Here is a 24,594-nt window from a genome sequence, read left to right as displayed (position 1 = left end):
ATAAATAAAAATATAAATAAGAAAACAAGGAAATATGTAAGTACCACACTAGTGCTATAGTTAATAAGTTTTAGAGGAAGGAAGTCAGAGATTTACCCATGTAGGCTGGCTAAAGCAATCAGGAAAGACATGCATCATACAGGTTAATCCGAGTTTAGCTTTGAATGATAGGAATCATAAAAGATGATGAAAGAGAGAGGACAGACTGGGGGGAAAAGAATAGCACATTTAGGAAGGACAAACTTGTCTGAGTCAAGAAAGTAGTTTGGGCAGTAGATTGGCAGGAGATTGATTGGAAAGGTAAATTGGATCTATATGATAGAAGATACTGAATATGTAAAGAATTTGGACTTTATTTTACAAATAATAAAGAGGCATTGAAACTTTCTGAACAAAGCAATATATCAGTATTTAGTACAATGTACAAATAGATGCTCAATAAATTATTTGTTCAATCAAACTGAAGATGACATAAAGGATGGCTTAGATGTAGGAGCAACTGGAAGCAGAGATTTGGATTGGAAGACCATTGTAGTGTAGTTCAAATGTGAAATGATGTGGTCCTGAACTAGAACAACAACACTAGAAATTAAAAAGGAGGTAGATATAAGAAACACATTATGAGGGAAGAATCAATTTAGTGAACTATGCAGTACAACAGGGGCTAAATCTTTTTTTTTTTTTTTTTTTTTTGATAGAAATCAATGATCTGGGGTCAAAAATAAAGGGAGATAATAAGAGGATAAAAAGAGGAAGATTTCCATATCCTTATATTATGCAAATGCATCACCCATTTTTGTCCATGTTCATCACTTTTGGAAAACAAAACTAAAATAGAACAGCGCCAAAGCTGTTTGTAAATTAGTTACTGTCTTCATAAAGGACCTATAATCCTAAAGGAGATGCCTGGAAGGAGTTCCTAAGAATAGCAGAAGGGGAAAGAATGTTGAGTTTAATGGAAAATGGCCTGTATTTGTAGTGAGAGGACCAGAGTTAACATCCCAGCTTTGCCTCTATCACCATAGACAAGTTATTTAACTTTTCAGGGACTATTCCTTCTACTGTAAATGAAGGGTTGGATAAAACCACTTTAAGAATTATTCTAGCCCTTAAGTAATATCATTTGTGCTCTCATTAAAAAATGAGGATGAGCAAATAAGACTGTCAAAAGCTAATATATTGACTGACATCATTGATATCATTAAGAAAAAACTATAAACCGCACCCACCATGGTTACAAGATGGGAAGGACTATCTAGAAAGTGAGATTAAAAAGTACTATTTTTAAGTTCAGATAAGGACTGAAGCCAATGTTTAAACTGACCCCTCCCCTCAGTACTGATGTCAATGACAAACACACAAAGATCATCCAATATCCACCTGTTCTAACTAAACAGGATTATTTCCAAAGTGATTTCCCTGGAAAGGAAGAAGGGGAAAAGTAATTTCTGGGATTGTTCATCTGACCTCCACCCCCTTTTTAAACCACATCACACCTGAGACAATCTCTGTAAGGGGAGTATAAGCCAGTACTTCACAATCTATTCCCAAGAGCATTTTTCTTAATAAATTTCCATTGGTAGTATTAGAACTCAATCAGTTATTTGGGTCTAGCTGCTAATCAAAATTACCTTTCTTAGGCTTCTCTCTCACCCCTGTGGACTTAGAAACTTTCTTTTCATGTCTGGATCACAAAAATGACTGTTCTCCAGTTCTCCAACTGTGCCTTGGCTCCAGATTGAGATCTGGCAACCAATTTTTTGTCTCTGAAACACTTACATTGGCTTTTTAAAAATTATTATTAATTTTATAATTATAAAATTAATAAAAAAATTTTGACAGTACATATGCATGAGTAATTTTTTTTTATATAACATTATCCCTTGTATTCATTTTTCCAAATTTTCCCCTCCCTCAACTCCCTCCCCTAGATGACAGGCAATCCCATACATATTACATATGTTACAGTATAACCTAGATACAATATATTACATTGGCTTTAATTGATTTCATTCTTGCTTAACCTGAGCCAACTGTGCCTTCCTGTAATTTCTACCCATTGAACTTCCTAGATATTTTACTACTCTCACACAACTGATGGAAAAAGTGCTTTTCAAATGTTAAAATACTTTTTCAATGTGAGAAGCTTGTTATTGTTATTGTAATTACTACATGGAGACAGCACAGTACAGAGAATTGGCCTAATGTTCTCTCTTTTTGAGCTGAAAAGGATAGTATTACCATAATTCTCTACTCAGCAAAAGACTCCAGCTTATGCTTGCAGCAGACATAACTAATGATCAGCTCAAGGAGAAGCACAAATAGAGACCATACTCTTATACATACTCATTCTAAAAGATCCCTCTGATCATATTTCCTGGTCTAGGCAAAGTATCAAGTTCTGTCTCTCTACATTCACTGTAAAAGACTCCTAGGAAAATAATCATCCACCCTTGCTGCAACCCACCTCAATCCTTCTCCAACTCCTCCTCCTCCCTCCTCCTTCTGCTAAATTAAAATTTTAAAGTTGCAAGATTTCATCACTTCCTTTCTACTTGAGCAGGTAATTACAAGATATGCAATAACTCAAATCTTTCCTGCACCTAAAATCAAGATAATTGATAACATAACATTTTTGTTTGATTTGTTGATTTTTTTTAAAAAAGCCTCTCAGTCTTAACAGCTCTCTAAGACTATAGGCTGAGAAGAGAATTGGTAAAGAGAGTTTCCTCATCCAGGAATTTCCTATACCAAAGAAATCACAAGTCACTTTACCTATTATTGTTTCTGCCTTTGAGAAAATAATTCTGTTCTTTCTTTGAGATCATAACCTTTTATTAAACATTTGAAAAATTACCATTATATTCTCTGACCACACACCCCAAGTCTTGTCCTTTTTCATCTTAAATCATGCCCTTTTCCTTTAACTAGAATATTCCATAAAAGAGAATCAAATTTTAAAAATTAAAAAAACCAAACATCAATATTATGGCACTATTTTCAGATCTCTTGCTATTCTGCTCCTGGACACAGTTAAGTCCATCACTGTCCTTTAAATGTGGTACTTCCTTTCTCAAATATATAGGAAATGGAGTAAAATTTATAAAAATAAAGAGCTATTCCCCTATTGATAAATAGTCAAAGGCTATGAATAGGCAGTTTTCGGAGGGAGAAACCAAGCAATCTATAAACATATGAAAAAATGTTCTAAATCCCAGATTTTAAAACTCTGGGTCATGACCCATTGGGGGGTTACAACGTTATGATTTGTTGTCAGTGACCATTTGATTTGTATTCTTATTTAATATATCTATTACATAACCAGGGTCCACAAAAATTTCTCAGACAAAAAAAGGAGTTATGAGTGATAAAAGTTTAAGAAGCCCTTCTCTAAATCATCATTGATTAGAGAAATTCAAATTAAAACTCTAAGATATTACCTCACACCTCTCAGATTGGCCAATACAACAGAAAAAGAAAATAACAAATATTGGAGGGAATGTGAGAGAATTGGGGCATTAATACACTGTTGGTGGAGTTGTGAACTGATCCAACTATTATGGAGAACAATTTGGAACTATGCCCAAAGGGCTATTAAACTGTACATATCCTTATCTACTACAAGGTCTATATTCCAAAGAGATTTTTTAAAAAGAAAAGGTATTATTTGTAGTGGCTAAGAAGTGGAAATTAAGATGATACCCATCAGTTAGGAAATGGCTGAATAATATGTGACATATGATTGTAATGGAATATTATTGTTCTATAAAAAAAATGTTGAGCAGGCTGTCTTTTTAAATTTATTTTTTAACACATATTGTTTTATAAATCATGTTGGGAGAGAAAAATCAAAGCAAAATGAAAAAAATCATGGGAGAAATAAAAAGGTAGAATAAAGGTGTGAACATAGCATGTGTTGATTTACATTCAGTCTCCTTAGTTCTTTTTCTGGATGTAGATGACATTTTCTGCCCAAGGTCTATTGGAATTGCTTTGAATCACTGAACCACTGAGAAGAACCAAGTCTTTCATAGTTGATCACTGCACATTCTTGGTGGTGTTGTGTACAATGTATTCCTGTTCTGCTTGCTTTGCTCAGCATCAATTTGTGTAAATCTTTCCAGGCCTTTCTATAATCAGCTTGTTCATCATTTTTTAATTGAACAATAATGCTCCATTACCGTCATATGTACCACAGGTTTTTTTCAGCCATTCCCCAATTAATGAGTATGCCCTTGATTTCCAATTCTTCACTACCACAAAAAGAGGCACTACAGATTTTTCACATGTAGGTCCTTTACCCTCCTCTATGATTTCCTTGGGATACTGACCTAATAATGACACTGCTGGGTCAAAGGATACGCACAGTTTTAAAGCACATGGGGCATTCCAGATTGTTCTCCAGAATGATTGGATCATTTCACAACTCCACCAACAATGCATCAGTGTCCTAGTTTTCCAACATCCTATCCAACATTTATCACTATCTTTTCCTGTCATTTTAACCAATCTGAGAGGTGTGAGGTGGTACCTCAGAGTTGTTGTAATTGAATAGACTGTCTTTGGAAAAACCTGGAAAGATTAATATGAACTGATGTGAAGTGAGTAGAACCAGATGAACATAGAACATAATTACTATATGATGATTAACTATGAATAACTTAACTATTCTCAGCACTATGATGAATCAAGATAATTTCAAAGGACTCATGATGAAAAATGCTATCCACCTACAGAGAAAGAATTGAGAGAATCTGAATACAGATTAAAGCATAATTTTTTCACTTTGTTTTTCTTGGGCTTTTTTTTTTGGGCAAAAGTATGGAAATATCGATCACACATGTGAAATCAAGCAAAATGTATCTCATTGCTTGCCTTCTCAATAGGTAGAGGATGAGCAAAATTTGTTTGTAACAATGCTTTAAGCATTACATAAATGCCAGATATTATTAATATTATTGTCTTTGCATACTTAATGCCTGACATATTATGGCTGTTCTTTATCATATGCTAGAAGAAACGAACTGACTTTTATACAGAAGGGAATCCTAATCAGTAGTGGGTTGAACCAAATGAACTTTTTTTATTGGTTTATTGATGCCTTTATTTTTTTGTTGTTGTTGTTGTTTTTAACATCTATTTCTCACTACCATTCCCTTTCTATAAAGCATTCTCTTCTAGCAAAGAAACGGTGAAAATGACCAATTGACAGCCTAAGACTTATTCCACGGTCACAGGACTAAATGACATCTGAGCTCCCTTTCAATCCTGATACTTTAGTCCTTACCAAAGAATAATGCAAAACTCTTCCTAGGAAAGAGTTCAGTGAAGGGATAAAGAAGGATAAGTTCCCTCCACCCATTCAAAGAAAAAATATGACTGCCTAAATAGTGCATATACCAAATATTCAACCGAGGCCAAAGGAATCATTTGAGAAGCTTTTCATGGTATTCCTTTAAAAAAAACATCCACCCAACTCTATACTAGCACCCATATCATTATCATGACCACAAAACTACTACCATTTACAAGAATCCAAACTAGCTTACTTATAATTATATCACCATCCAGTAGAGAATATGCTTTGAATGTGACTTAGCTACAACCCAATCTGAGCCAGCAAAATCAAGAAATCAAGAAGATACAGCTCTTCAATGGTACAGCAGGAGAAAGAACAGTGGGCCTGATGGCAGCTTTGGCTTGACCTCCAACTTAACAAAGTTTTCAGAAGTCAGTTGTTTTTTCCTTAATCATAGGTCCAAAGGGATGCAATTGTTCCTTGAAGGGTTATTATCTCCTGATTAATAATGTGTCTTCCCAGAAATACTAATACCAATTACAGGTATTCAAACTGAAATTTCTACCGGTTCACTACTTATTCCAAACCCTCCCAACAAATATAAGTGTTCATTTCAGAGATTCAGGGAAGTGAAAGTAAGAGTAGAAGAGTAGGATTTAAAAGAAAACAGAATTTTTCACTTACAACACTGGGTGGCAGCAATAGGCAATAGCTTCTTCTGGCTTTCTTCTTGGAAAGAATACTAGAAATAGGAAAAAAACAAAAAACAAAAACACAACACACTGGGTAAGAGATTCAACATGTGATAGGTAAAAAGAAATCACAGCTATTTGTTAAAAGGTTAAGTATTCACTTAAGGCACAGTCCATTACTGAATTGAAATAGAATGTTCCATGAAATGTTCTCCTTCCCATCTTAGGGAGAACATCATGTCATGCAAAGAACAGAATGTCAGGTTTCTTCTCTGCCTGTGTGGCACATTCCCAGTGAGACAGCCCAGGTGAAATGTTTGGCTTTGTCTGTTCAAGGGCTCTCAGAACCCTCAGGCAGCAGGAAAGGCTGAGCCAAAGAGCAGGAGAGCAGAATGTTCCCTTCACAATCTCTTTCTAGGTCTTACCACCTCTTCCTCTGGTCACTCTGCAAGGTGTATACATAGCAGAAAAAAAAGCAGATTTCCTAGTTCTGGTGACAAGATTCTACTCTTGAGGTCTCTAAGTGAAGCAGGACCTCAGTGTGTACAGCATAGCTTCCCACCAAACAAAGGGGCTCCTAGGGGCCCTGTAAGGCTCCTCCTGGAGGTACAAGATGGTTAGAACAAATGACCACCCATTTTACTTTATATGATTCACCAGTTGTCCAACTAGAAGCTATTTATGAACTGAGTTGAGATCAGATGTCTTATGTATAAACAACTGAACATTAACCAAGCAGCTAGTCCTAAGGAACTAATCCAACAGCCTCTTATCATCTAACAGTCATTCCATAAGTTTTCACCGAGTCCTGTGCTAGATACTCTTCTCCAGAGGAGTTTAAGAGAAGGTCCATGTCAGCAGGGAACTTTATAGATCTCAGTGGAAAGGTAAAACCAACTTTTGAAAAGCTAAACAACAGTACAAGAACCAACTAAGAAATCAGGACAAAAAACATAGATGGGACAAGGCAATTCACATTTAATTGTCAGATTACTACAGACAAAAAAAAAACTAAGAGTGCCAAGGAAAGGAAGAAAAACAAACAAACCCTGAAAACAAGCACGATCAAGGAAAGTTTCATGAGAAAGGAGTTTGAGCTGAATCTTGAAGAATGAGTATGGTCTGAAGAAACAGAAGGGACAAGAGAGGATATCAGGAGGAAAAACAGGATTATCAGGAAATAGAGAGGTGACCAGTGTAGCTGGAAATGAGGAAGAGAAATATAGGGAGAGAAGTAGGTTAAGATCAGATTATACTATACACAATTAATCTTTAGGCCCGTATTTCTGCAAAAGGGAAAGTTATTTGTTCTTTCTAAAGCAATGGTCAGAGGTCAACATTTTAAATTTTAAAATCACACTATAAGAAAGTACTTGGAAAAACTACTTTATCTCAACTATGAAAAGGCCTTGAAGACAAATTAATTATCCTACCTCAAGTAGGACATATGCCCTAAGGAAGAAAATAGTCCTGATTTGCCCAGAGTTAGTCATGGCAAATTATATTAATAAATTGTTTATTGGTTTGGATATCAACAATCCCTCCAGGGGAAGGTCTTTTCTGCTACAACCTGAGGCCTATGTTCAGTACTTCCTGCTCTTCCAGGAAATAATAATAATAATAATATTAAATTTTCTTAAAGCACAGATCTGTTCATGTTACCTTGCCACTCATTAAGCACTAGTGGTTCCTTATGTCTTCCAGGATTAAATATATAGTCCTTTGCTCAGCATTTAAATGTGTTCATGACCCGGTCCTTTTCTGTCTTTCTAGTCTTAACACATTACTCTGCTCCATGTACTGCAGAAGCCAGCCATATTTGCTATTCATCACACCTCCAAGTCTTTGCACTTACTTTCATCCCATGCCTATAGCACTCTCCTGCTTACCTTAAAATCATCATAATCTCTCCCTCAAGACTCATTGCAAGCACCATCTTCCACAGGATGCCTTTCCAGGCTGCTTAATTACTGCTGCCTCTAAAGTTACTTTTATCTACTTTGAATATATCATGTATACAACTATATACATATGTTATACTCCCCATTAGAATGAAAACTAGCTGCTTTCACTTTTTCTTTGTATCCATAACATTTATCAAAATGCCTAGCACATAGTAAGCATTTAATAACTCCATTTAATGTCTGCATAAAGATAGCAGAAACATACTACTCTGTAGTTCCCTTTTCTGAGAGCTAGGAACAGTGCTTACCATCTTCATTATACCCCCTTTTCTGCACTTTCCCCAGCTCTTATAACTGGACAGTTACTTGCTTTCTCCACACTACTTCCCTCTGACAGACATGAAGCCATACTTTTCCTTCACTGAATTTCTCGCCCTGTAATAATTTCTAAATCTTCTGGGTCAGCCCTTTTCTCTTGATGGCCTCCCCATCTCCTAATAGCTTTGATTTATGCCATCATTTAAAAACATTCATTCATAGTATTCTGGTTTTTCCTATTGTTCAGAAACATTCAGGCCACCAAAAGACCAAGACGTCCTCAAGTCTTCAGTTACTTTCTGATCAAACACCAGGACTTCTAGCTACATTATGTATGCCTTCAGAAGTGTTCCAATCCCTCTTGGGACTACAGAAATAATAGCCCCTACCTCACTGTCAGTCCCCAGAGCATTGATTTGTTCCAGTTTGTGGGTCCAGTATCGGGCCTCTTCTTCCGGAATATCTATCACACATACACACACACATACAAAAACAAACAAACAAAAAAACCATGTCAGAAGTTTAGTCTATCATTTGAAGCCAAAACAAGTGATAAATTCTCATCCTAGAGAGCTGAGATCTTGGAATTAAAAAAAAAAAAAAAAGTCAAGACTGGTTGGCTTGGGTTAAAAAAGTTTAATGCTTTGATTTTGTTTTTATACTTTTCAGAATCTATAACAATAGATAACTTTTTATTTTTTTCATAATTCTTTTTTTAAAATCATGGCCTACATATTTAGCACCCCAAAGACAAAACACAGATGCACCAAAAAGATTGAATCAGCTCTGGAGTCCATTAATAATTAAACTGGGGTCACTTTCAATCAAAAGGCAAAAATCAACCTCAAAGAAGAAATTACAGGGGTAGCTAGATGGTATAATGGTTAGAGCACCAGCACTAAGGTCAGAAGGACCTGAGTTCAAATCTGAACTCAGACACTTAACACTTCCTAGCTGTGTGACCCTGGGCAAGTTACCTAACCCCAACTGCCTCAGCAAAAAAAAAAAAAAAAAAGGAGAAGAAGAAATAACAAAATGAGCACATTTTGAAAATAATACACTAGGTGATATCTGCTATCACTGACTCTGGAGCAACAAAAGCAGCAGCGGTAACAACAGTAAGAGCTGGCATTTCTGTGGAGCTTCATAGTTACAAATTGGTGTCAGGATTATTATCCATTTGATAAGAATTTAAAACAATCCTGTAAAGTAGCCAGCACCAATATTAACATTCACATTTCACAAGTAAGGAAAATGAATCTTAGAGAGTCAAGTTTGCCCAAGAGTGGTGGAAACTCAGGTGTTCTGATTCAGAGCACACTGATCCTTCCAACTAGAACACACTGCTTCTCAACATGAGGGAAAACATTCTCTAAGCTCAATAACAAACCCTTGCAACTTTTCAGGCTGATTCACATTTTATTCATTCCCTTTAATACAGGTGGTAATAATGGGGACAGCACTAAAAATGGAGACAGGAAAACTCAGGTCAAATCCAATGTCAGATACTCCCTGGCTGTGTGACCCGTGACAAATCTTTTTTTTTTTTTTTTTTTTTTTAATAGTTTTTATTTACCAAATAGTTGCATGGGTAATTTTACAACATTGACAATTGCTAAACCATTTGTTCCAATTTTTCTCCTCCTTCCCTCCCCCCCCCCAGATGGCAGGTCGACCAATACATGTTAAATATGTTAGAGTATAAATTAAATACAATATATGTATACATGACCAAACAGTTGTTTTTCTGAACAAAAAGAATCGGACTTTGAAATAGAGTACATTTAGTCTGTGAAGGAAATACAAAATGCAGGCAGACAAAATTAGAGGGATTGGAAATTCTATGTAGTGGTTCATAGTCATTTCTCATAGTTCCCTGTCATTCTAGCCAATCTGACAGGTGTGTAGTGGTATCTCAGAGTTGTCTTAATTTGCATTTCTCTGATTATTAATGATTTGGAGCATCTTTTCATATGACTAGAAATAATTTCAATTTCTTTATCCAAGAATTGTCTGTTCATATCTTTGACCATTTATCAATTGGAAACTGGCTTGATTTCTTATATATTAGAGTCAATTCTCTATATATTTTGGAAATGAGGCCTTTATCTGAACCTTTGAATGTAAAAATGTTTTCCCAGTTTATTGTTTTCCTTCTAATCTTATCTACATTGATTTTGTTTGTACAAAAACTTTTCAATTTGATATAATTAAAGCTTTCTATTTTGTGATCAATAATTGAGATCAATAATGATCTCTAGTTCTTCTTTAGTCATGAATTCCTTCCTCTTCCACAGGTAAACTATCCTATGTTCCTCTAATTTATTTATAATCTCATTCTTTAGTCCTAGGTCATGAATCCATTTTGACCTGACCTTGGTGTATGGTGTTAAGTGTGGATTAATGCTTAGTTTCTGCCATATTAATTTCCAATTTTCCCAGCAATTTTTGCTTGACAAATCTTTTAACCTCTCTCACTCTCAATTTCTTCATCTGTAAAATGGAGATAATAATAGCAGCTACTTCATAGAGTTGTTGAGAATCAAATGATAGAATATATGTAAAAGGCCCTGCAAAACGGAAAGTGTTAATATAAATGTTAGTTATTATCATTACTACAACACTTGATTCCTCAACTCCCTTTGTTTTGTTATTTGATCACAGGAAAAGTCTGGGTGGGAAAAGAAAGATGGGAATATCTAGAAATGTTAGTGATGTATTAATGAATAGACAGATGGACAAAAGGAAGGTGTTATAGAAAACAAATTCCCAGAAGATCCTACATACAAATGTTATTTGTGTTTTGAAACTGCACTTCTTAGTAAAATTAAGGATAGCAAAAATCTAGCACATTTTTGGCTCTACATTTTATCAAAAACAAATTCAAGGAGATGGAGTCAAGATAGTGAAGTAAAGTCAGAGACTTACCTTTTTCTCCCTCAAACCTCTCCAAATACTTAGAAATAATAATTCAAAACAAATTCTAGAGCAACAGAAGCCTCCAGAAGAAAGTATGAAGCAATTTTCCTGTTAAGGACAACTTGGAGGGTTGGCAGGAGGGGTCTGTTGCATTGGTGTGGAGCACGATCCAGGACAGACTGTGCCATATAATCCTAGCCTCAGAAAACTATGAGTAGGCCTTGGGAGCCACTGAATCAACAATAAAGGCTTCAGTGAGCTTTTAGCCCACTTCAAAAGGAGATTACAGGGGTCTCTTTGCTAACACTGAAGCAAGACTCTTGTTTTGTCCATACTCAGATTAGTTCATAGTGCTGGGTGGCAGTCCCAAGGGGAGGAGGAGCACTTGTATGTTCCCCAGAGCTTAAAGCCACAGTGAGATCCTTCTAACAATTCCAGGGCAGAAAATATCGTACCTCTCCTTAGATCATATCACCTCAGGAGAACTGAAAACTTACAGATCTTTAGAAACATCTCTGAAAACAGTTGTGCAAATCCCTGAAACTTGGGACAGTTTATTCTCTACCCTGTAAGTACAAAGTACTTACAAAGAGTTAAAATTCAAATATTAGGCTGGGAAAATAAGCAAACAATAGAAAAAGATTCTGATCACAGAAAGCTACTATGGTGAGAAGGAAGATCAAAACATACTCAGAAGATAACAAGACTCAGAAGTCAAAGCTCCTATATTGAAAGTGTCCAAGAAAAATATGAATTGGTCTCAGGCCACGGAGAGCTCAAAAAGAACCTTGAAAATCAAGTAAGAAAAGTAGAAGAAAAATTGGGAAGAGAAATGAGAGTGATGTAAGAAAATCAGAAATCATGAAAAACAAGTTAACAGCTTGATAAAGGAGACCAAAAAATATTGAAGAAAAAAATACCTTAAAAAAGCAGACTAGACCAAATAGTAAAGGAAGAACAAAAAACTAATGAGGAGAAGAATGCCTTAAAAAGTAGAATTGGCTAAATGGAAAAAAAATCCACTGAAGAAAATAACTCCTTTAAAAGTAAAGTTGGCCAAATGGAAGGAGGTACAAAATCTCACTGAAAAAAAATTTCTTAGAAATCAAAATTGAGCAAATAAAAGGCAAAAAAAACAATAAAACAAAGCCAAAAGAATGAAAAAAATAGAAGACAATGTGAAATCTTATTGAAAAGACAACTGACCTATAAAATAGATTCAGGAGAGGTAATTTAAAAATTATTGGACTATCTAAAAGTCATGATCAAAAAAAAAAAAAAAAAAAGAGCCTAATCATCTTCTTTGAAGATATTGTCAATGAAAAGCTCTGATATTCTAGAATCAAAAGGTAAAACAAAAATTAAAAGAATCCACCAATGACTTCCCGAAAAATATCTCAAAATGAAAACTTCTAGGAATATTATAGTCAAACTCCAGAGCTACAGGATGAATAAGAAAATACTGCAAGGAGTCAGAAGAAGCAATTCAAATATGGTGGAACCACAGTTAGAATAACACAAGATTTAGCAGCATCTACATTAAAGGACTGAAGGATTTGGAATATGATATTGAGGAGGATAAAAGGAGCTAGGATCACAACCAAGAATCACCTAACTAGCAAAACTGAGTATAAGCCTTCAGGAGAAAAAATGGATAATAAAGGACTTTCAAACATTCTTGATGAAAAGACCAGAGCTGAGTTTGACTTCCAAATAAATACACAACTCTAGAGAAGCATAAAAGTAAACAGGAAAGGGAAATCATAACGGATTTAATATGGTTGAACCTTTTGCATTCCTATGTGAGAAGATAATACTTGTAATACAGAAAAATTTTCTTATTGTTAGGGCAGTTAGAAGAGTAAAAATAGACAAAGGGCATAGGTATGAGTTGAATATGAAGAGATACAATCTTAAAAAAAAAAAGCGGTGAGAGAAGAATGTACTGGAAGAAAGGGAAAGGGTAAGGTGGAATGGCATAAATTATCTGCCACAAAAGAGACAAGTAAAAGCTTCTACGATGGAGGAGAGGAGGGGAAGAAGACAGAGAGTGAATGAACCTAGATCTCTTCAGAATTGGCTCAAAGAGGATATAACATTCACATTCAATTTATCTTATCCTACAGGAAAGTAGCAAGGAAAGGGGGGGGGATAATGGGAGGGGGAAAGAATGGGGGAGGGGTAGAATTTGAGGAGGTAAAGATTAAAAGGAAAAAAACAAAAGAATAAAGGGAGAATGGGGGTTACAGTTATTAAGAGTAATTGTGGAGAAAAAAAATCTGTGGGAAGTTTTTCCAATAAAGGCCTCATTTCTCAAATATATAAAGAACTGAGTCAAATTTCTAAAAATAAGAGCCAGTCCTCAGTTGGATAAATGATCAAAAAATAGTAATAGTTTTCAGATGAAGTAATCATAGCTATCTATAGTCATATGGAAAAATGTTCTAATTTACTACTGATTAGAGAAATGCAAATTCAAACAATTCTGAAGTACTATCACATATTTATTAAGTTGGCTAACAGGACAGAAAAGGAAAATAAATGTGGGAGGGAATGTGGGAGAAATGAGATATTAATGCACTGCTGGTGGAGTTGTGAATTGATTCAACCATTCTAAAGAACAATTTGGAACTATGCCCAAAGGGCTATAAAACTGTGCATATCCTTTGACCTAGCAATACTACTACTAGATCTGTATCCCAAAAGAGATTTTTTTAAAACCCAAAAAAGGAAAAGGGCAGATATGCACAAAAATATTTATAATAACAGGTTTTTTCCCCCTGGGGGCAAAGAATTGGAAATTGAAGGGATGTCCATCAATTGGGGAATGGCTGAACAAACTGTGATATGTGATTAGATTATGTGATGGAATACTATTGTGCTATAAAAAGTGATAAGTATAATCATTTCAGACTTCCATGAGCTCATGCAAAGTGAAATGTATGGTGTACAAATTAATAGCAATATTGTAAGATGATCAGCTGTGAATGACTTTGCTCTTTTCTCTTTTTAACTTAATTTTATTTTTTAATTAAAGCTTTTTATTTTCAAAATGTATACATGGATAATTTTCAACATTCACCTCTACAAAACTCTGTGTTCTACTTTTTTCTCTCCCTTCCCCTTTCCCCCTCTTCCAGTTGGCAAGTGATCCACTATATGTTAAATATGTGCAATTGCTCTCTCTCTATTTCCACAAATATCATGCTGCACATGAAATATCAGATCAAAAAGGGGAAAAAAATGAAAAAGAAAACAAAGTGAAAATACTGTATTGTGGTCCACATTCAGTTCCCACAGTCCTCTCTCTGGGTGCAGATGGCTTTCTTTATCACAAGATCATTGGAACTGATCTGAATCATCTCACTGTTGACAAAAGCCATGTCCATCAGAACTGATCATCATCTAATTTTGCTGTTGTCATGTATAATGATCTCCTGGTTCTGCTCATTTCATTTAGCATCAATTCATGTATGACTTTGCTATTCTCAACAATACAGTGCCAAGACAACTCAGAAGGACTTATGATAAAACATGCTATTCATATACGGAGAAAGAAATGATTGTATCTCAGTACACATTGAAACATATCTTTTTTACTTTATTTTTCTTTTTTTGGTTTATGTTTTCTTTCACAACATGAATATTATGGAAATATTTTGCATGACTGCTCACATATAACATCTAATTACTTGCTTTCTCAATGGGGGGGATGTTGGTGTAGCAAAGGAAGGGAGGAAGGAAAAGAATCTGGAACAATAAGTTTTTTAAATGAATGTTTAAAATTGTTTTTCCACTTAACTGGAGAAAATATTAAATTATAAAATAAAAAAATTAAATTATCCAAGGTACTCCCAACTAATTCATCTTAAATTCTTGTGATTTTTCATAGTGGGTTGGTTCTGTTTCCTATAAGAAATCTATGTTAACAACAGTCAGATCTTTCTACAAAGATATTTCTCATTCATTCAGTTACACGACTTCAATATACATTTAAATCTATGTATCTAGCTACAGTTTCTCTCCAGAGCTCCAGTCCTTCATTTCCCCTACATCTAGGCCGGGCCCCAGCCATCCTTTCCTTCCCTTCCTGGCTCTGTTCCTCTGAGCTCACATCTATTCTTCTATTCTCTATTCTCCAACTATGCTCGGGAGAAGGAGTCTTACTATGCTTATTGGTGATTGCTTGTTATCTACTTATATCTGGGCCAGTTCCCAAACATGTTTCACTTTAGTTCTCAGCCATCAGTCAATCACTTCTGCCAGTTCTTAAACCAAATCCATTCAACTTTCATTGCCCCTAAAAGAATGTCTCAGTGGTCCTCAAACTTTTAAAATAGAGGCCAGTTCACTGTTCCTCAGACTGTTGGAGGGCCCGACTATAGTAAAAACAAAAGCTCACACTCTGTCTCCGCCCCTCAGCCCATTTGCCATAACCGGCGGGTCGGATAACGTCCTCAGCTGGCCACATCTGGCCCACGTGCTGTAGTTTGAGAACCCTTGGATCTATTCCCCCATAATTCCACTGACCATCCCATAACTTCCCAAAACAAAATATTCCTCCCTTACCATCACTCTTCTGAATGTGCTGTATTTTCCTCCTATCAGGATATAAGTTCCCTGGGGATTTGAATTGTCTTCTCTTTTTCACTTGTACCACTTGTACATTTGGCACAATGCTGAGAGGTTTACTGCTCTCTCCACTGTGTTACTAGCTGACTTTAAAGCATTTAGTCCATTCTTTCAACCTTTGCCTATTTTCCTTTGAGTTCACATCCAGTAGGCAATCTTATATCATTGGCAGAGCTCACCTCAATGATATTCTCACCAAACCCCAACACTAAGCATCCTGTCCCTTTGTGCGATTTTCCTCCACACTGCTTTCCAGTTAAGGATCCTATTACTGAGATTGCCCCTTATCTAATTTCACTCTCTCCAGTCTCTATCTTTTTTTCATCTAAGAAAACAATCTAGGAAATCCCTAAGTCATCCCAACAAGAATGGAAGAAACTATTTTGTGCTGTTTAGGAGGCTGACTACTTTGTATTCAATACCAGGCCTAAATGGCCTCTGTAGGGAATTAGGCAATGGTCACCTTAATTTTATATGTCACTGCCTTTGATCATTGTAGCCAATTGAGTTCATAAATTTTTTTCAAGTTCACAATTCCAGCTTCTTTATATCCTGTTCTTGAGCTAGTGTTAAAATTGTCTTTTAAATTTTGACTTGAAACCAGAGCTATAACTGATAAAATTTGGCTTGGATTACTTTCAGTTCTTGAAACTTTATAGGTCAGCCAGTTAAAACATGTGATATTTTTGTAAAACAGCATTGCCTTCATAGTCATAGTATCTGTCTATGCCCTGTGAGGTAGAATTTCCTGTGGAGCTTACTAACATGTTTATTTTTAAAGTAAGTTAAATTAAAATAGAAAAACTGGTTTACAGATTTTCTTAAAAAGCCTGCAACATTTTTAATGTAAAAATATTAATTGTATTTAGGAAGATATTTATTTGGCAAATATATCCTTTCTGATATTTCTCTACTTAAAATTTTCTTAAACACTTACTATCATATATGAAGGGCACTGTGCTAGGTCCTAGCAACATCAAAAACAAACAAAAAGCCAAACCAAAATCAATCCCAGCCTACAAAGAGCTTACAGAGAGATTATAATACACATTCAGCTAAATAAATACTAAGTAATTTCATGAGAGAAAGAACATTAACCATTGGGCAGTCAGAAAAGCCATAATATAAGAGGTAATGCCTGAACTTTGAAGGAATCTAGGGCTTCTTAAGGCAGTAATAAGAAGAGAATACATTCCAGATATCATGATCAGAGGTAGAGAGGGAAAAGTTTGAATCTTGTATATGGTAAACAGGTAAAAGGCCAATTTGTCTAAAATGGAGAGGTCAAAAAAGGGAATGATAAGGAATAAAACTTAAAAGTACATCATGGAAGCTATAGTAAATGCCAGACTGAGGAGTTTGTATCTTATCCCAAAGGTTAGGGACCACTGAAGATATAGGCATATGTGTATTTTAGGTCTATTAATTTGGCAGCTGTGTGGAAGATGTATTAAGAGATTAAAAAAAGAAGAGACTGATGTAGGAATATTGATTAGAAAGTACCTGCAATAAGAATATGAACTAGGATTAAGCTATGTGACTGGACAAAAGACAATGGACACAAGACATAGTATGGGAGGAATAATCAGACAAGATTTGGCAACCAGATGGATGTAGGGAATAAAAGAGAGGGAAAGTCAAAGATAATTCCTGAGATTAGGAAACTGAGTGACTATAAACATAGGAGTATAGGTAATAGAGGCCAAATTAAGTTCAGGTCTATTCTTTGGCTTATACTTTTCAGTAAACTAGATTCCTCTGTTACTCTTTTCTCCTCTAGTGTCCATTCAGTCCCTCGAGGCTTTGAAAACATAGTCAGAAATCCCTAGCAAACAATGGAATGTCAAAGTCAGAGAACCACAAGTAAGGCAGCTTGTGCAATATAGAAAATGTGAAAGGAAATAGTATGAAGCAAGTTTTAAAAGATAAGCTGAAGGCAGATTGTGAAGGGTTTCAAATGACAAGCTAAGTCTGTATTTTATTTTAGAAGTAAGAGAGACAATGAAGCTTCTTCAAGCAGAGAAGTATCCTAGTTAGACCTACACTTTGAGAAGATGATTTTGGCAGCTGTGTGGATGGATTAGAAAGAAAATAAATTATTACACCTGTGTTTTTTTTTTTAACTTCAGCTGAATCATAATAGATTCTGCTCCACCTTTTTATCTTTATTTTATATGTATCACTCGGTTTTAAATGTGTTTCTTGTAAACAACATGTTGTAGGATTGTGGCTTTTAATGCAGTTTATATCTACTTCTATTTTATGGGAGAGTTCATCCTATTCACATTCACAGTTAAAATGACTAACTCTGTATTTCCCACAAGTTATACTATTCTCTTTCTTTTCCCCCCTTTTCCTTCTCATCAATGTTTTGCTTCTGACCACTATCTCTCTTAATCTGACCTCCCCTTTTATAACCCCTTCCTCTTTTCTTATACCTTCTTTCCCTTTCTACTTCTGGTCTCCTTTCTATTAGCTTTTCTCTTTCCTTTCTCCTTTCCCTTCCTACTTCTGAATGGGGAAAAAAAAATTAAAAGTAAAGACCAAGTGTAATTAGGCTATTGTAGCAGTCTAGGTGAAAGGTAAGGAAGGCCTAAATTATGTGTCCAGGTAAATATATCAAAAGGAACACGTTAAAAATGTGGAGATAGAATCATCTTTTCAAACTTCACTGGATATGGGGTGGAGGGAAAAGGCTTTTTCAAAGGATGATTCAAAGGCTACAAACTTGAGTAATTGGAAAAATGGTGATTCTCCAAATAGAAATGAGAAAATTTGGAGATTTGTTTGGAGGGAAAACATGTTTGTTTTTTCAACAAAGTTTAAAATGCTTAAAGGTTAACCTGCTGAAAGTGTTCACAAGGCAGTTGGTAAGATAGACATGAAATTCAGGAGAAAGACTGCAACTGGATATACAGATTTTGGAAGCATATGTACACAGATGATAAAAACCCAGAGAAATTTAGAGGATCACACAGAGAAGAAGTGTAAGGAAGGGAAAAAGGCCTTGGAGAGTAGCTTGGGGAAATCACATTAGAGGGTAGAACATAGATGATATGCATATAAGATATCCCCCAAAGTCTTAGTGTAACTTTAAGGTATTAATAATTTTAAACTGCAATAAGACTTAAAACACCTTCTGAATGCATGTATACAGGTACAAGCATCATATGTGTATATTGTGTATATGAAAGAAAGAGAAAGACCAAATCAAATTTTGTAAATAACCAATAGTAAAGAACTAGATCCTTTTATTCTCTAATACTTCTCAAATGTGTGATGACAAAGATAGTCAACTCAACTATAAAATATTATCTTTTGCTGTATTCCCTTTTTTGAGAAAGCTTGAAATATCAATTGTTGCCTTTAAAATTGTGCTAACTCCAACCAATATTTCTGTATGTGAAAATCCTCCTTCCTATCCAACTGCTTTTCCTACTTAAGTTTCTTGAGATCCTTCCTCACTTACTCATATTGCCATGAGCTATTAGAGTAGCTATTAGCACTGATTTTTAAGATTGTTTTTATTATGAATTTAAACATTAACAAACATACATATTTCAATATATACAAAGAGAAGAAAAGTAGACTGTATGAAGCTATGAATTTCTGCTATCAACTATTTGGTTTAATATATAATAACACAATAGTAACAAAACTGTTCTGCTTCTCTGTATCCCTCTAAAGCCTCTCACTTTAAAAATATTTCATTATTTAATAAATGTTCAAAAGATATGAATAAGCAGTTTTCAGATAAAGAAATTAAAACTGTCTACAGTTATATTTTAAAATGTTCTAAAACTTTATTGATCAGAGAAACGCAAATTAAAACAACCACCTCAAACGTAATAGATTGGCTAATATTACATAAAAGGAAAATGATAGCAAAAAATTGGAAATTGAGGAGATGCTCATCAGTTAGGAAATGGGTGAAGAAGGTGTTGTATATGAATGTAACGTAATGCTATTATGCTTTAATAAATGATGAGCAGTTGGATTTCTGAAAAATCTGGAAAGATTTACATGGATTAATGCTGAGTGAAAGGAACAGAACCAGATTAATACTGGATATAGTAACAGCAAAACACTGTACAATAATCAACTATGATATACTTAGATCTTCTCAGCAACACAATGATCCAGGTCAATTTCCAAAAGATTCACAATGAAAAATGTTTTCCACATTTAGTGAAAGAACTATGGAGTCTGAATGCAGGTTGAAGCATACTATTTTCACTTTGTTTTTTGTCTTTTCTTTCTTGTAGTTTTCCCCTTTTGTTATGATTCTTCTTTTCCAACCTAACTAATTTGGAAATATGTTTAATATTACTGTACGTGTATAATATATCATATTGCTTGCTATCTTGGAAAAGGAAAAGGGAAGGAAGAGAGAAAAATTTTGGAACTGAAAATCTTTTAAATCAATGTTGAAAACTATCTTATATGTAATTGGAAAAAATAAAATACTATTAAGTGGGGAAAATATTTCATCAATATTCTTTTCTTTTGTAGGGGTGGGACTGAAATTACCCCACTTGGCTCTAGTGCATTAAACAGAATTTTCTGACTAAATCCAACAATTAGAATTAAATGTAAACAGGGCCTGTACACCTTCTTGAATCAAAGCTTTTTTGGGAGAGACCTAAGCAATCTACATAAAAGGGAAAAATTATCTCAGACAAGTGGTAGAGGAAGTAAGAGATGTTAAGCTTATAGATTCAAGAGATTGGAACAATTATGGAGCAAAAGGTAGATTAAATTGTTTAAGTAAAGGGAGATACTGGGGAGAATCATTGACTCTACAGAGGTCTTAGAGAGGAGGACCCACTCTGAAGGAAATTCCCAAAATAGGCTAGTTCTTTCCCTGACTTCTTTCTTGATGTCTGTCTATACACAGGTATTATAAGATAATCATCTGTCTCATTAGCAAAATTCAATATTGCTACAATCACAAAGAGGCCAAGGATAAAAAACAAAGAAATAAATGTAAGTTTAGACTGAGAACCCAAACTCTATCTGGCATTAGGAATTTCCCTAACTAGAAGCTTAGAGTGATTATAATTGAACTCAGAACTATTTGTTTAAAATAAATTCCCTGAAATCCAATATTAGGCAACCAAATACATCTTGGGGACCATTATGTTGTTCCCTAACCTTAAAATGGGCTAATTATTCTAACAGGGTGTTGCATTTTCTTTTCTCCTTTTTTTCCATCTTCTTCTTTTTCCACTCCTACAAAGCAGCATTCCCTTCTAACAAATAAGTAGAGTCAAGCAAAATATGTCAACCCATTGTCCATGTCTGAAAATGCATGTTTATATGCATGAAAATGCATGTATCACTTCTTTGTCAAGCAATGGACAATAATCAGATTTCTCAAGTCACAATAGATAATTTCATTGATCACCATTCTGAAGTTTTGAAAAGCCGTTTTTATTTATGTTATTGAAGTCATGTAAATTGTTCTCTAGTTTTGATCATTTCACTTTGTATCAATTGATTCAAATCTTCTCAGGTTTCTTTGAATCTGTCATTTTTGTCATTTTTAACAGTGCACTAACACTGTATCAGCCCTCGAGTGATGAGTGCCTACTTTGTTTCTAAGTCATTATTCCAACAGAAAGTGTTATAATAAACATTTTGGTGAATTGAAGTCCTCTCTCCCTCGGAACTTTGTGGCATATGTCTAGTCAACAGAGTTTGATGTATAGTTTAATATATGGTTTAGTGACTTTGGGGATATAAGTGACAAATGGTTTGCCAATTCACATATCTACCAAAAGTGATAGATGTACTTGTGATAATGTACTTGTCCTTCCCTATAAAGTGAAATTTCTTTTCTGTAATCTTTGCCAATCTGATAGATATAAGTAGGAGTTCAGAGATGCTTTAATTTTCATTTCTTTTATTATTGATGACTTGGAGTATTTCTTTATATGATTGCTGATATCTTTTTTTTTTCATTTGACCATATATCTGTTGGAAATGATCTCTGTTCTTATATATTTTTATGTTAATTCCTCATATTATTTATCAAAATTTGCTTCCACTATTCTTAATGATAAAAATCAATCACCAAAGAAAAATTGACAAGTTTCTTCCATATCAAAGTTATCTATTATTCTCTTTCTGGATTAATCTAAGGATTTCATTAGCATAACTTTGCTTAGCTGGATCTCATACTAAATTTTCTGAAAATCTATTCTCCACCCAATTCCCCAGTTCTTTTCAATGTTTTTTTAAGATGATAACTGCTTGTTATCTTCTATTATCCTCTTCCCCAACATTAAGCAAATAAATAAGTATGCTAAGTTGGTGTTTCTTTTGACTGCCTATCCACTCACTAAAGAGCAGAAATGTTTGCTAGCTCTTGCACTTTCTGGACCATTTGGTCTTTATTCTAGTGATTCTTTAATAATGAATAAACTTCTCAGAGAAAGAGAAATATTTAAAGCCAATGTCTTTACTTTTGTTCATGTCTTATTTTTCAGAGGTAACAATAAGCTTGCTTAAACAGACAAGATTAGAGCTCTTCTCATTGTATATAATGTTCTTATTAACGCAATGACTAATTCTTCATGGTTTGCAAAGTGTTTTATAAAAATCATTAAAATTAATCTTCATAACAACCATAGGAGGTAATTAGTATTATTTACCTCCATTTTACATATTAGGAAATTGAAGCTAAGACAAATTAAATGACTTGTCCAGGATCAAACAGCTAGTAAAATGTCTAAGATTGAATTCAAACTCAGGTCCTCCTCCCTCCAAGTGTAGCACTCTAACTGCTACACCACCTAACTCATCTTTTCTTCTAATTTAATGCTGATGCTGGCCCCCTCTAAACAATCAGTGATCTGACTAAACCCTGGCAGCTGATTCAGAAATGAATCACATGTCAGAAATTAGTCATTTCACATATGTAGTAAATTCCTGTTTTTCTAACATAGTTTGATTCTTAAAATGTCCAACAATTTCCAATTATGCTCTTGAAGGAAATATTTATATCATATAGGCATGAGGCATCTGAATAACCCACAAGCGTTTAGCTTCCTTTATTTCTTAATCTTTATATTCTCTAACTTTTTTGTCATTCTCCCTATGAATTGAAATCACCACATATCGAGGTATATATTGAATTTGTTTGTATCCTCTAAACTTTGGAATAGTTAATCGGATTCTTTGTAGGAATTCCCTACCTCTTCAACCTCTGCAAAAGATACAGGTTCATAAGCCACAGTTATCTTCATGATGATCTTTTTTTCTCATGTTTATTTACAGCACTACAAAGTAAGGATAATCAAGGGTTCCAGGAGATGAGCTCTTAAGCATTTGGTGAAATTAATGCCACTAACTGCTAAATTCACCTCCAATTTTAAGCAATTTTCAGCACGTAATTTAGAATGGAAATAATTCTAAACTAGATGCCAGGAAATGAATTCTAGTACCAGTCCTAAAAGTAATTCAATTTAAACACATATACATACATTCATTTATTTATTAAGTGTTTACTAGGTACAAGGCACATGCGATAGATTGAGCTTAATTAAACAAGTTAATTTTGGGGCCCCAGTTTACCTATTTATATAATAAAATAAGGAGCTGAAGTAAATGAGCTCCCATGTCTATTCTACTCTAATGTTCTATAATTCTGTATTAAATGGCACCTACTGATCAAATATATTGCCAAGTAGCTCCTCTAGATAGTATAGTTTAGGCATGATCAGGATGCTTGGGTATTAGTCCTAGCTCTGCTACTAAAAGTGTATAAAATGAGTCTCTAATGCTTCTGTGATCCTGTGATTCCATGACTCTGTCCTACATGTCTTACAGAATCACTTGGGAAATAATGATTCAAAATTTTCTGTTTTACTCATATTTCTTCAAGACAAGTCAACAAACATTTATTAAGTACTGACTACATTCCAAGCACCATCTTAAGCTTTAAAAGTAAGAAGAAGAAAAAAAAACACCAAAGTAATTCTAGCAGACAGGCTCCAAGAAGACAAGAACATGTCATTTTATTCTTTCTGTATACCCTACAACGAGTAGAACAATTACTCATAGAAAGCACTTAATACTACTTGAAAGAATTTGCCACTCTGATCAATATAATGATCCAAGATTGTTTCCTAAGGATTTAGGATGAAAAATGCTATCAACCTCCAGAGAGAGAATTGACGAATTCTGAGTACAGATTAAAACATACTAATTTTTGCCTCCTTTATTTTCTTGTTTCTTTTGGCAAGATAGCTGTATGTAAATATATTTTGCATGATTTTACATGTATAATAGGTGTTACATTGCTTGCTTTCTCAATGGATGGAGTAGGGACTGAAGACTAGAAAGAATTTGGAACTTAAAAATTTCTTTAAAAAGTGAATATGTTCTAAAGTATTCAATATATATTTGGTTTTTGTTGAATATGTTACAAAATACACTGGGCAAGGATCTCTCATACCTGATGGTATCAAGTGGAAAAAAATTGTTTACAAATATCCCAGGCAAATAGATAGGGTGGAGGTTTTAATCAAGGCAGAAAAAGAATTGGGTGGTGGTAGCTGTGATAGCCACAGAGAAAGTACTTGAGGCACTAAGGTAGTCAAAGCAATTAAACACCAAAAAGTCACTGACCCCTCTCTCCTCCTAAAAACAGTTAAAGGGACCTGATGGGATGGATATTCACAAGCCCATAATCAACTTCCATCACCAAGAGCTTCACAATAGGATAATTCAGAATCACCTGCTGTTGAGCCATTATCAACTTCAACACAGACAGCATAGGGATTATCCTTCTGCACTATTCTTGAACTTGATATGTTTCTCCTCT

At 34.6% G+C, this 24,594-nt stretch overlaps 1 protein-coding gene across 5 annotated transcripts in view; it reads right to left on the bottom strand.

Annotated features, from left to right (window-relative positions):
* Positions 1-24,594, bottom strand: part of UNC13B (unc-13 homolog B) — a 339,532-nt gene that overhangs the window by 206,757 nt on the left and 108,181 nt on the right. For all 5 annotated transcript variants that reach the window (XM_074280308.1, XM_074280310.1, XM_074280309.1 and 2 more), the window contains exons 6-7: positions 8,603-8,676; positions 5,984-6,041 (exon numbers count right to left, since the gene is read on the bottom strand). In XM_074280308.1, the coding sequence (XP_074136409.1) occupies positions 5,984-6,041; positions 8,603-8,676 (132 nt within the window). The remainder of the gene's footprint in view (positions 1-5,983; positions 6,042-8,602; positions 8,677-24,594) is intronic.

This window comes from Sminthopsis crassicaudata, chromosome 1 (assembly GCF_048593235.1).
Source record: "Sminthopsis crassicaudata isolate SCR6 chromosome 1, ASM4859323v1, whole genome shotgun sequence".
Classification (NCBI taxonomy): Eukaryota; Metazoa; Chordata; class Mammalia; order Dasyuromorphia; family Dasyuridae; genus Sminthopsis; species Sminthopsis crassicaudata.
The sequence above is the reverse complement of the archived record's forward strand: the minus strand, read 5'-3'. Positions and strand labels throughout refer to the sequence as shown.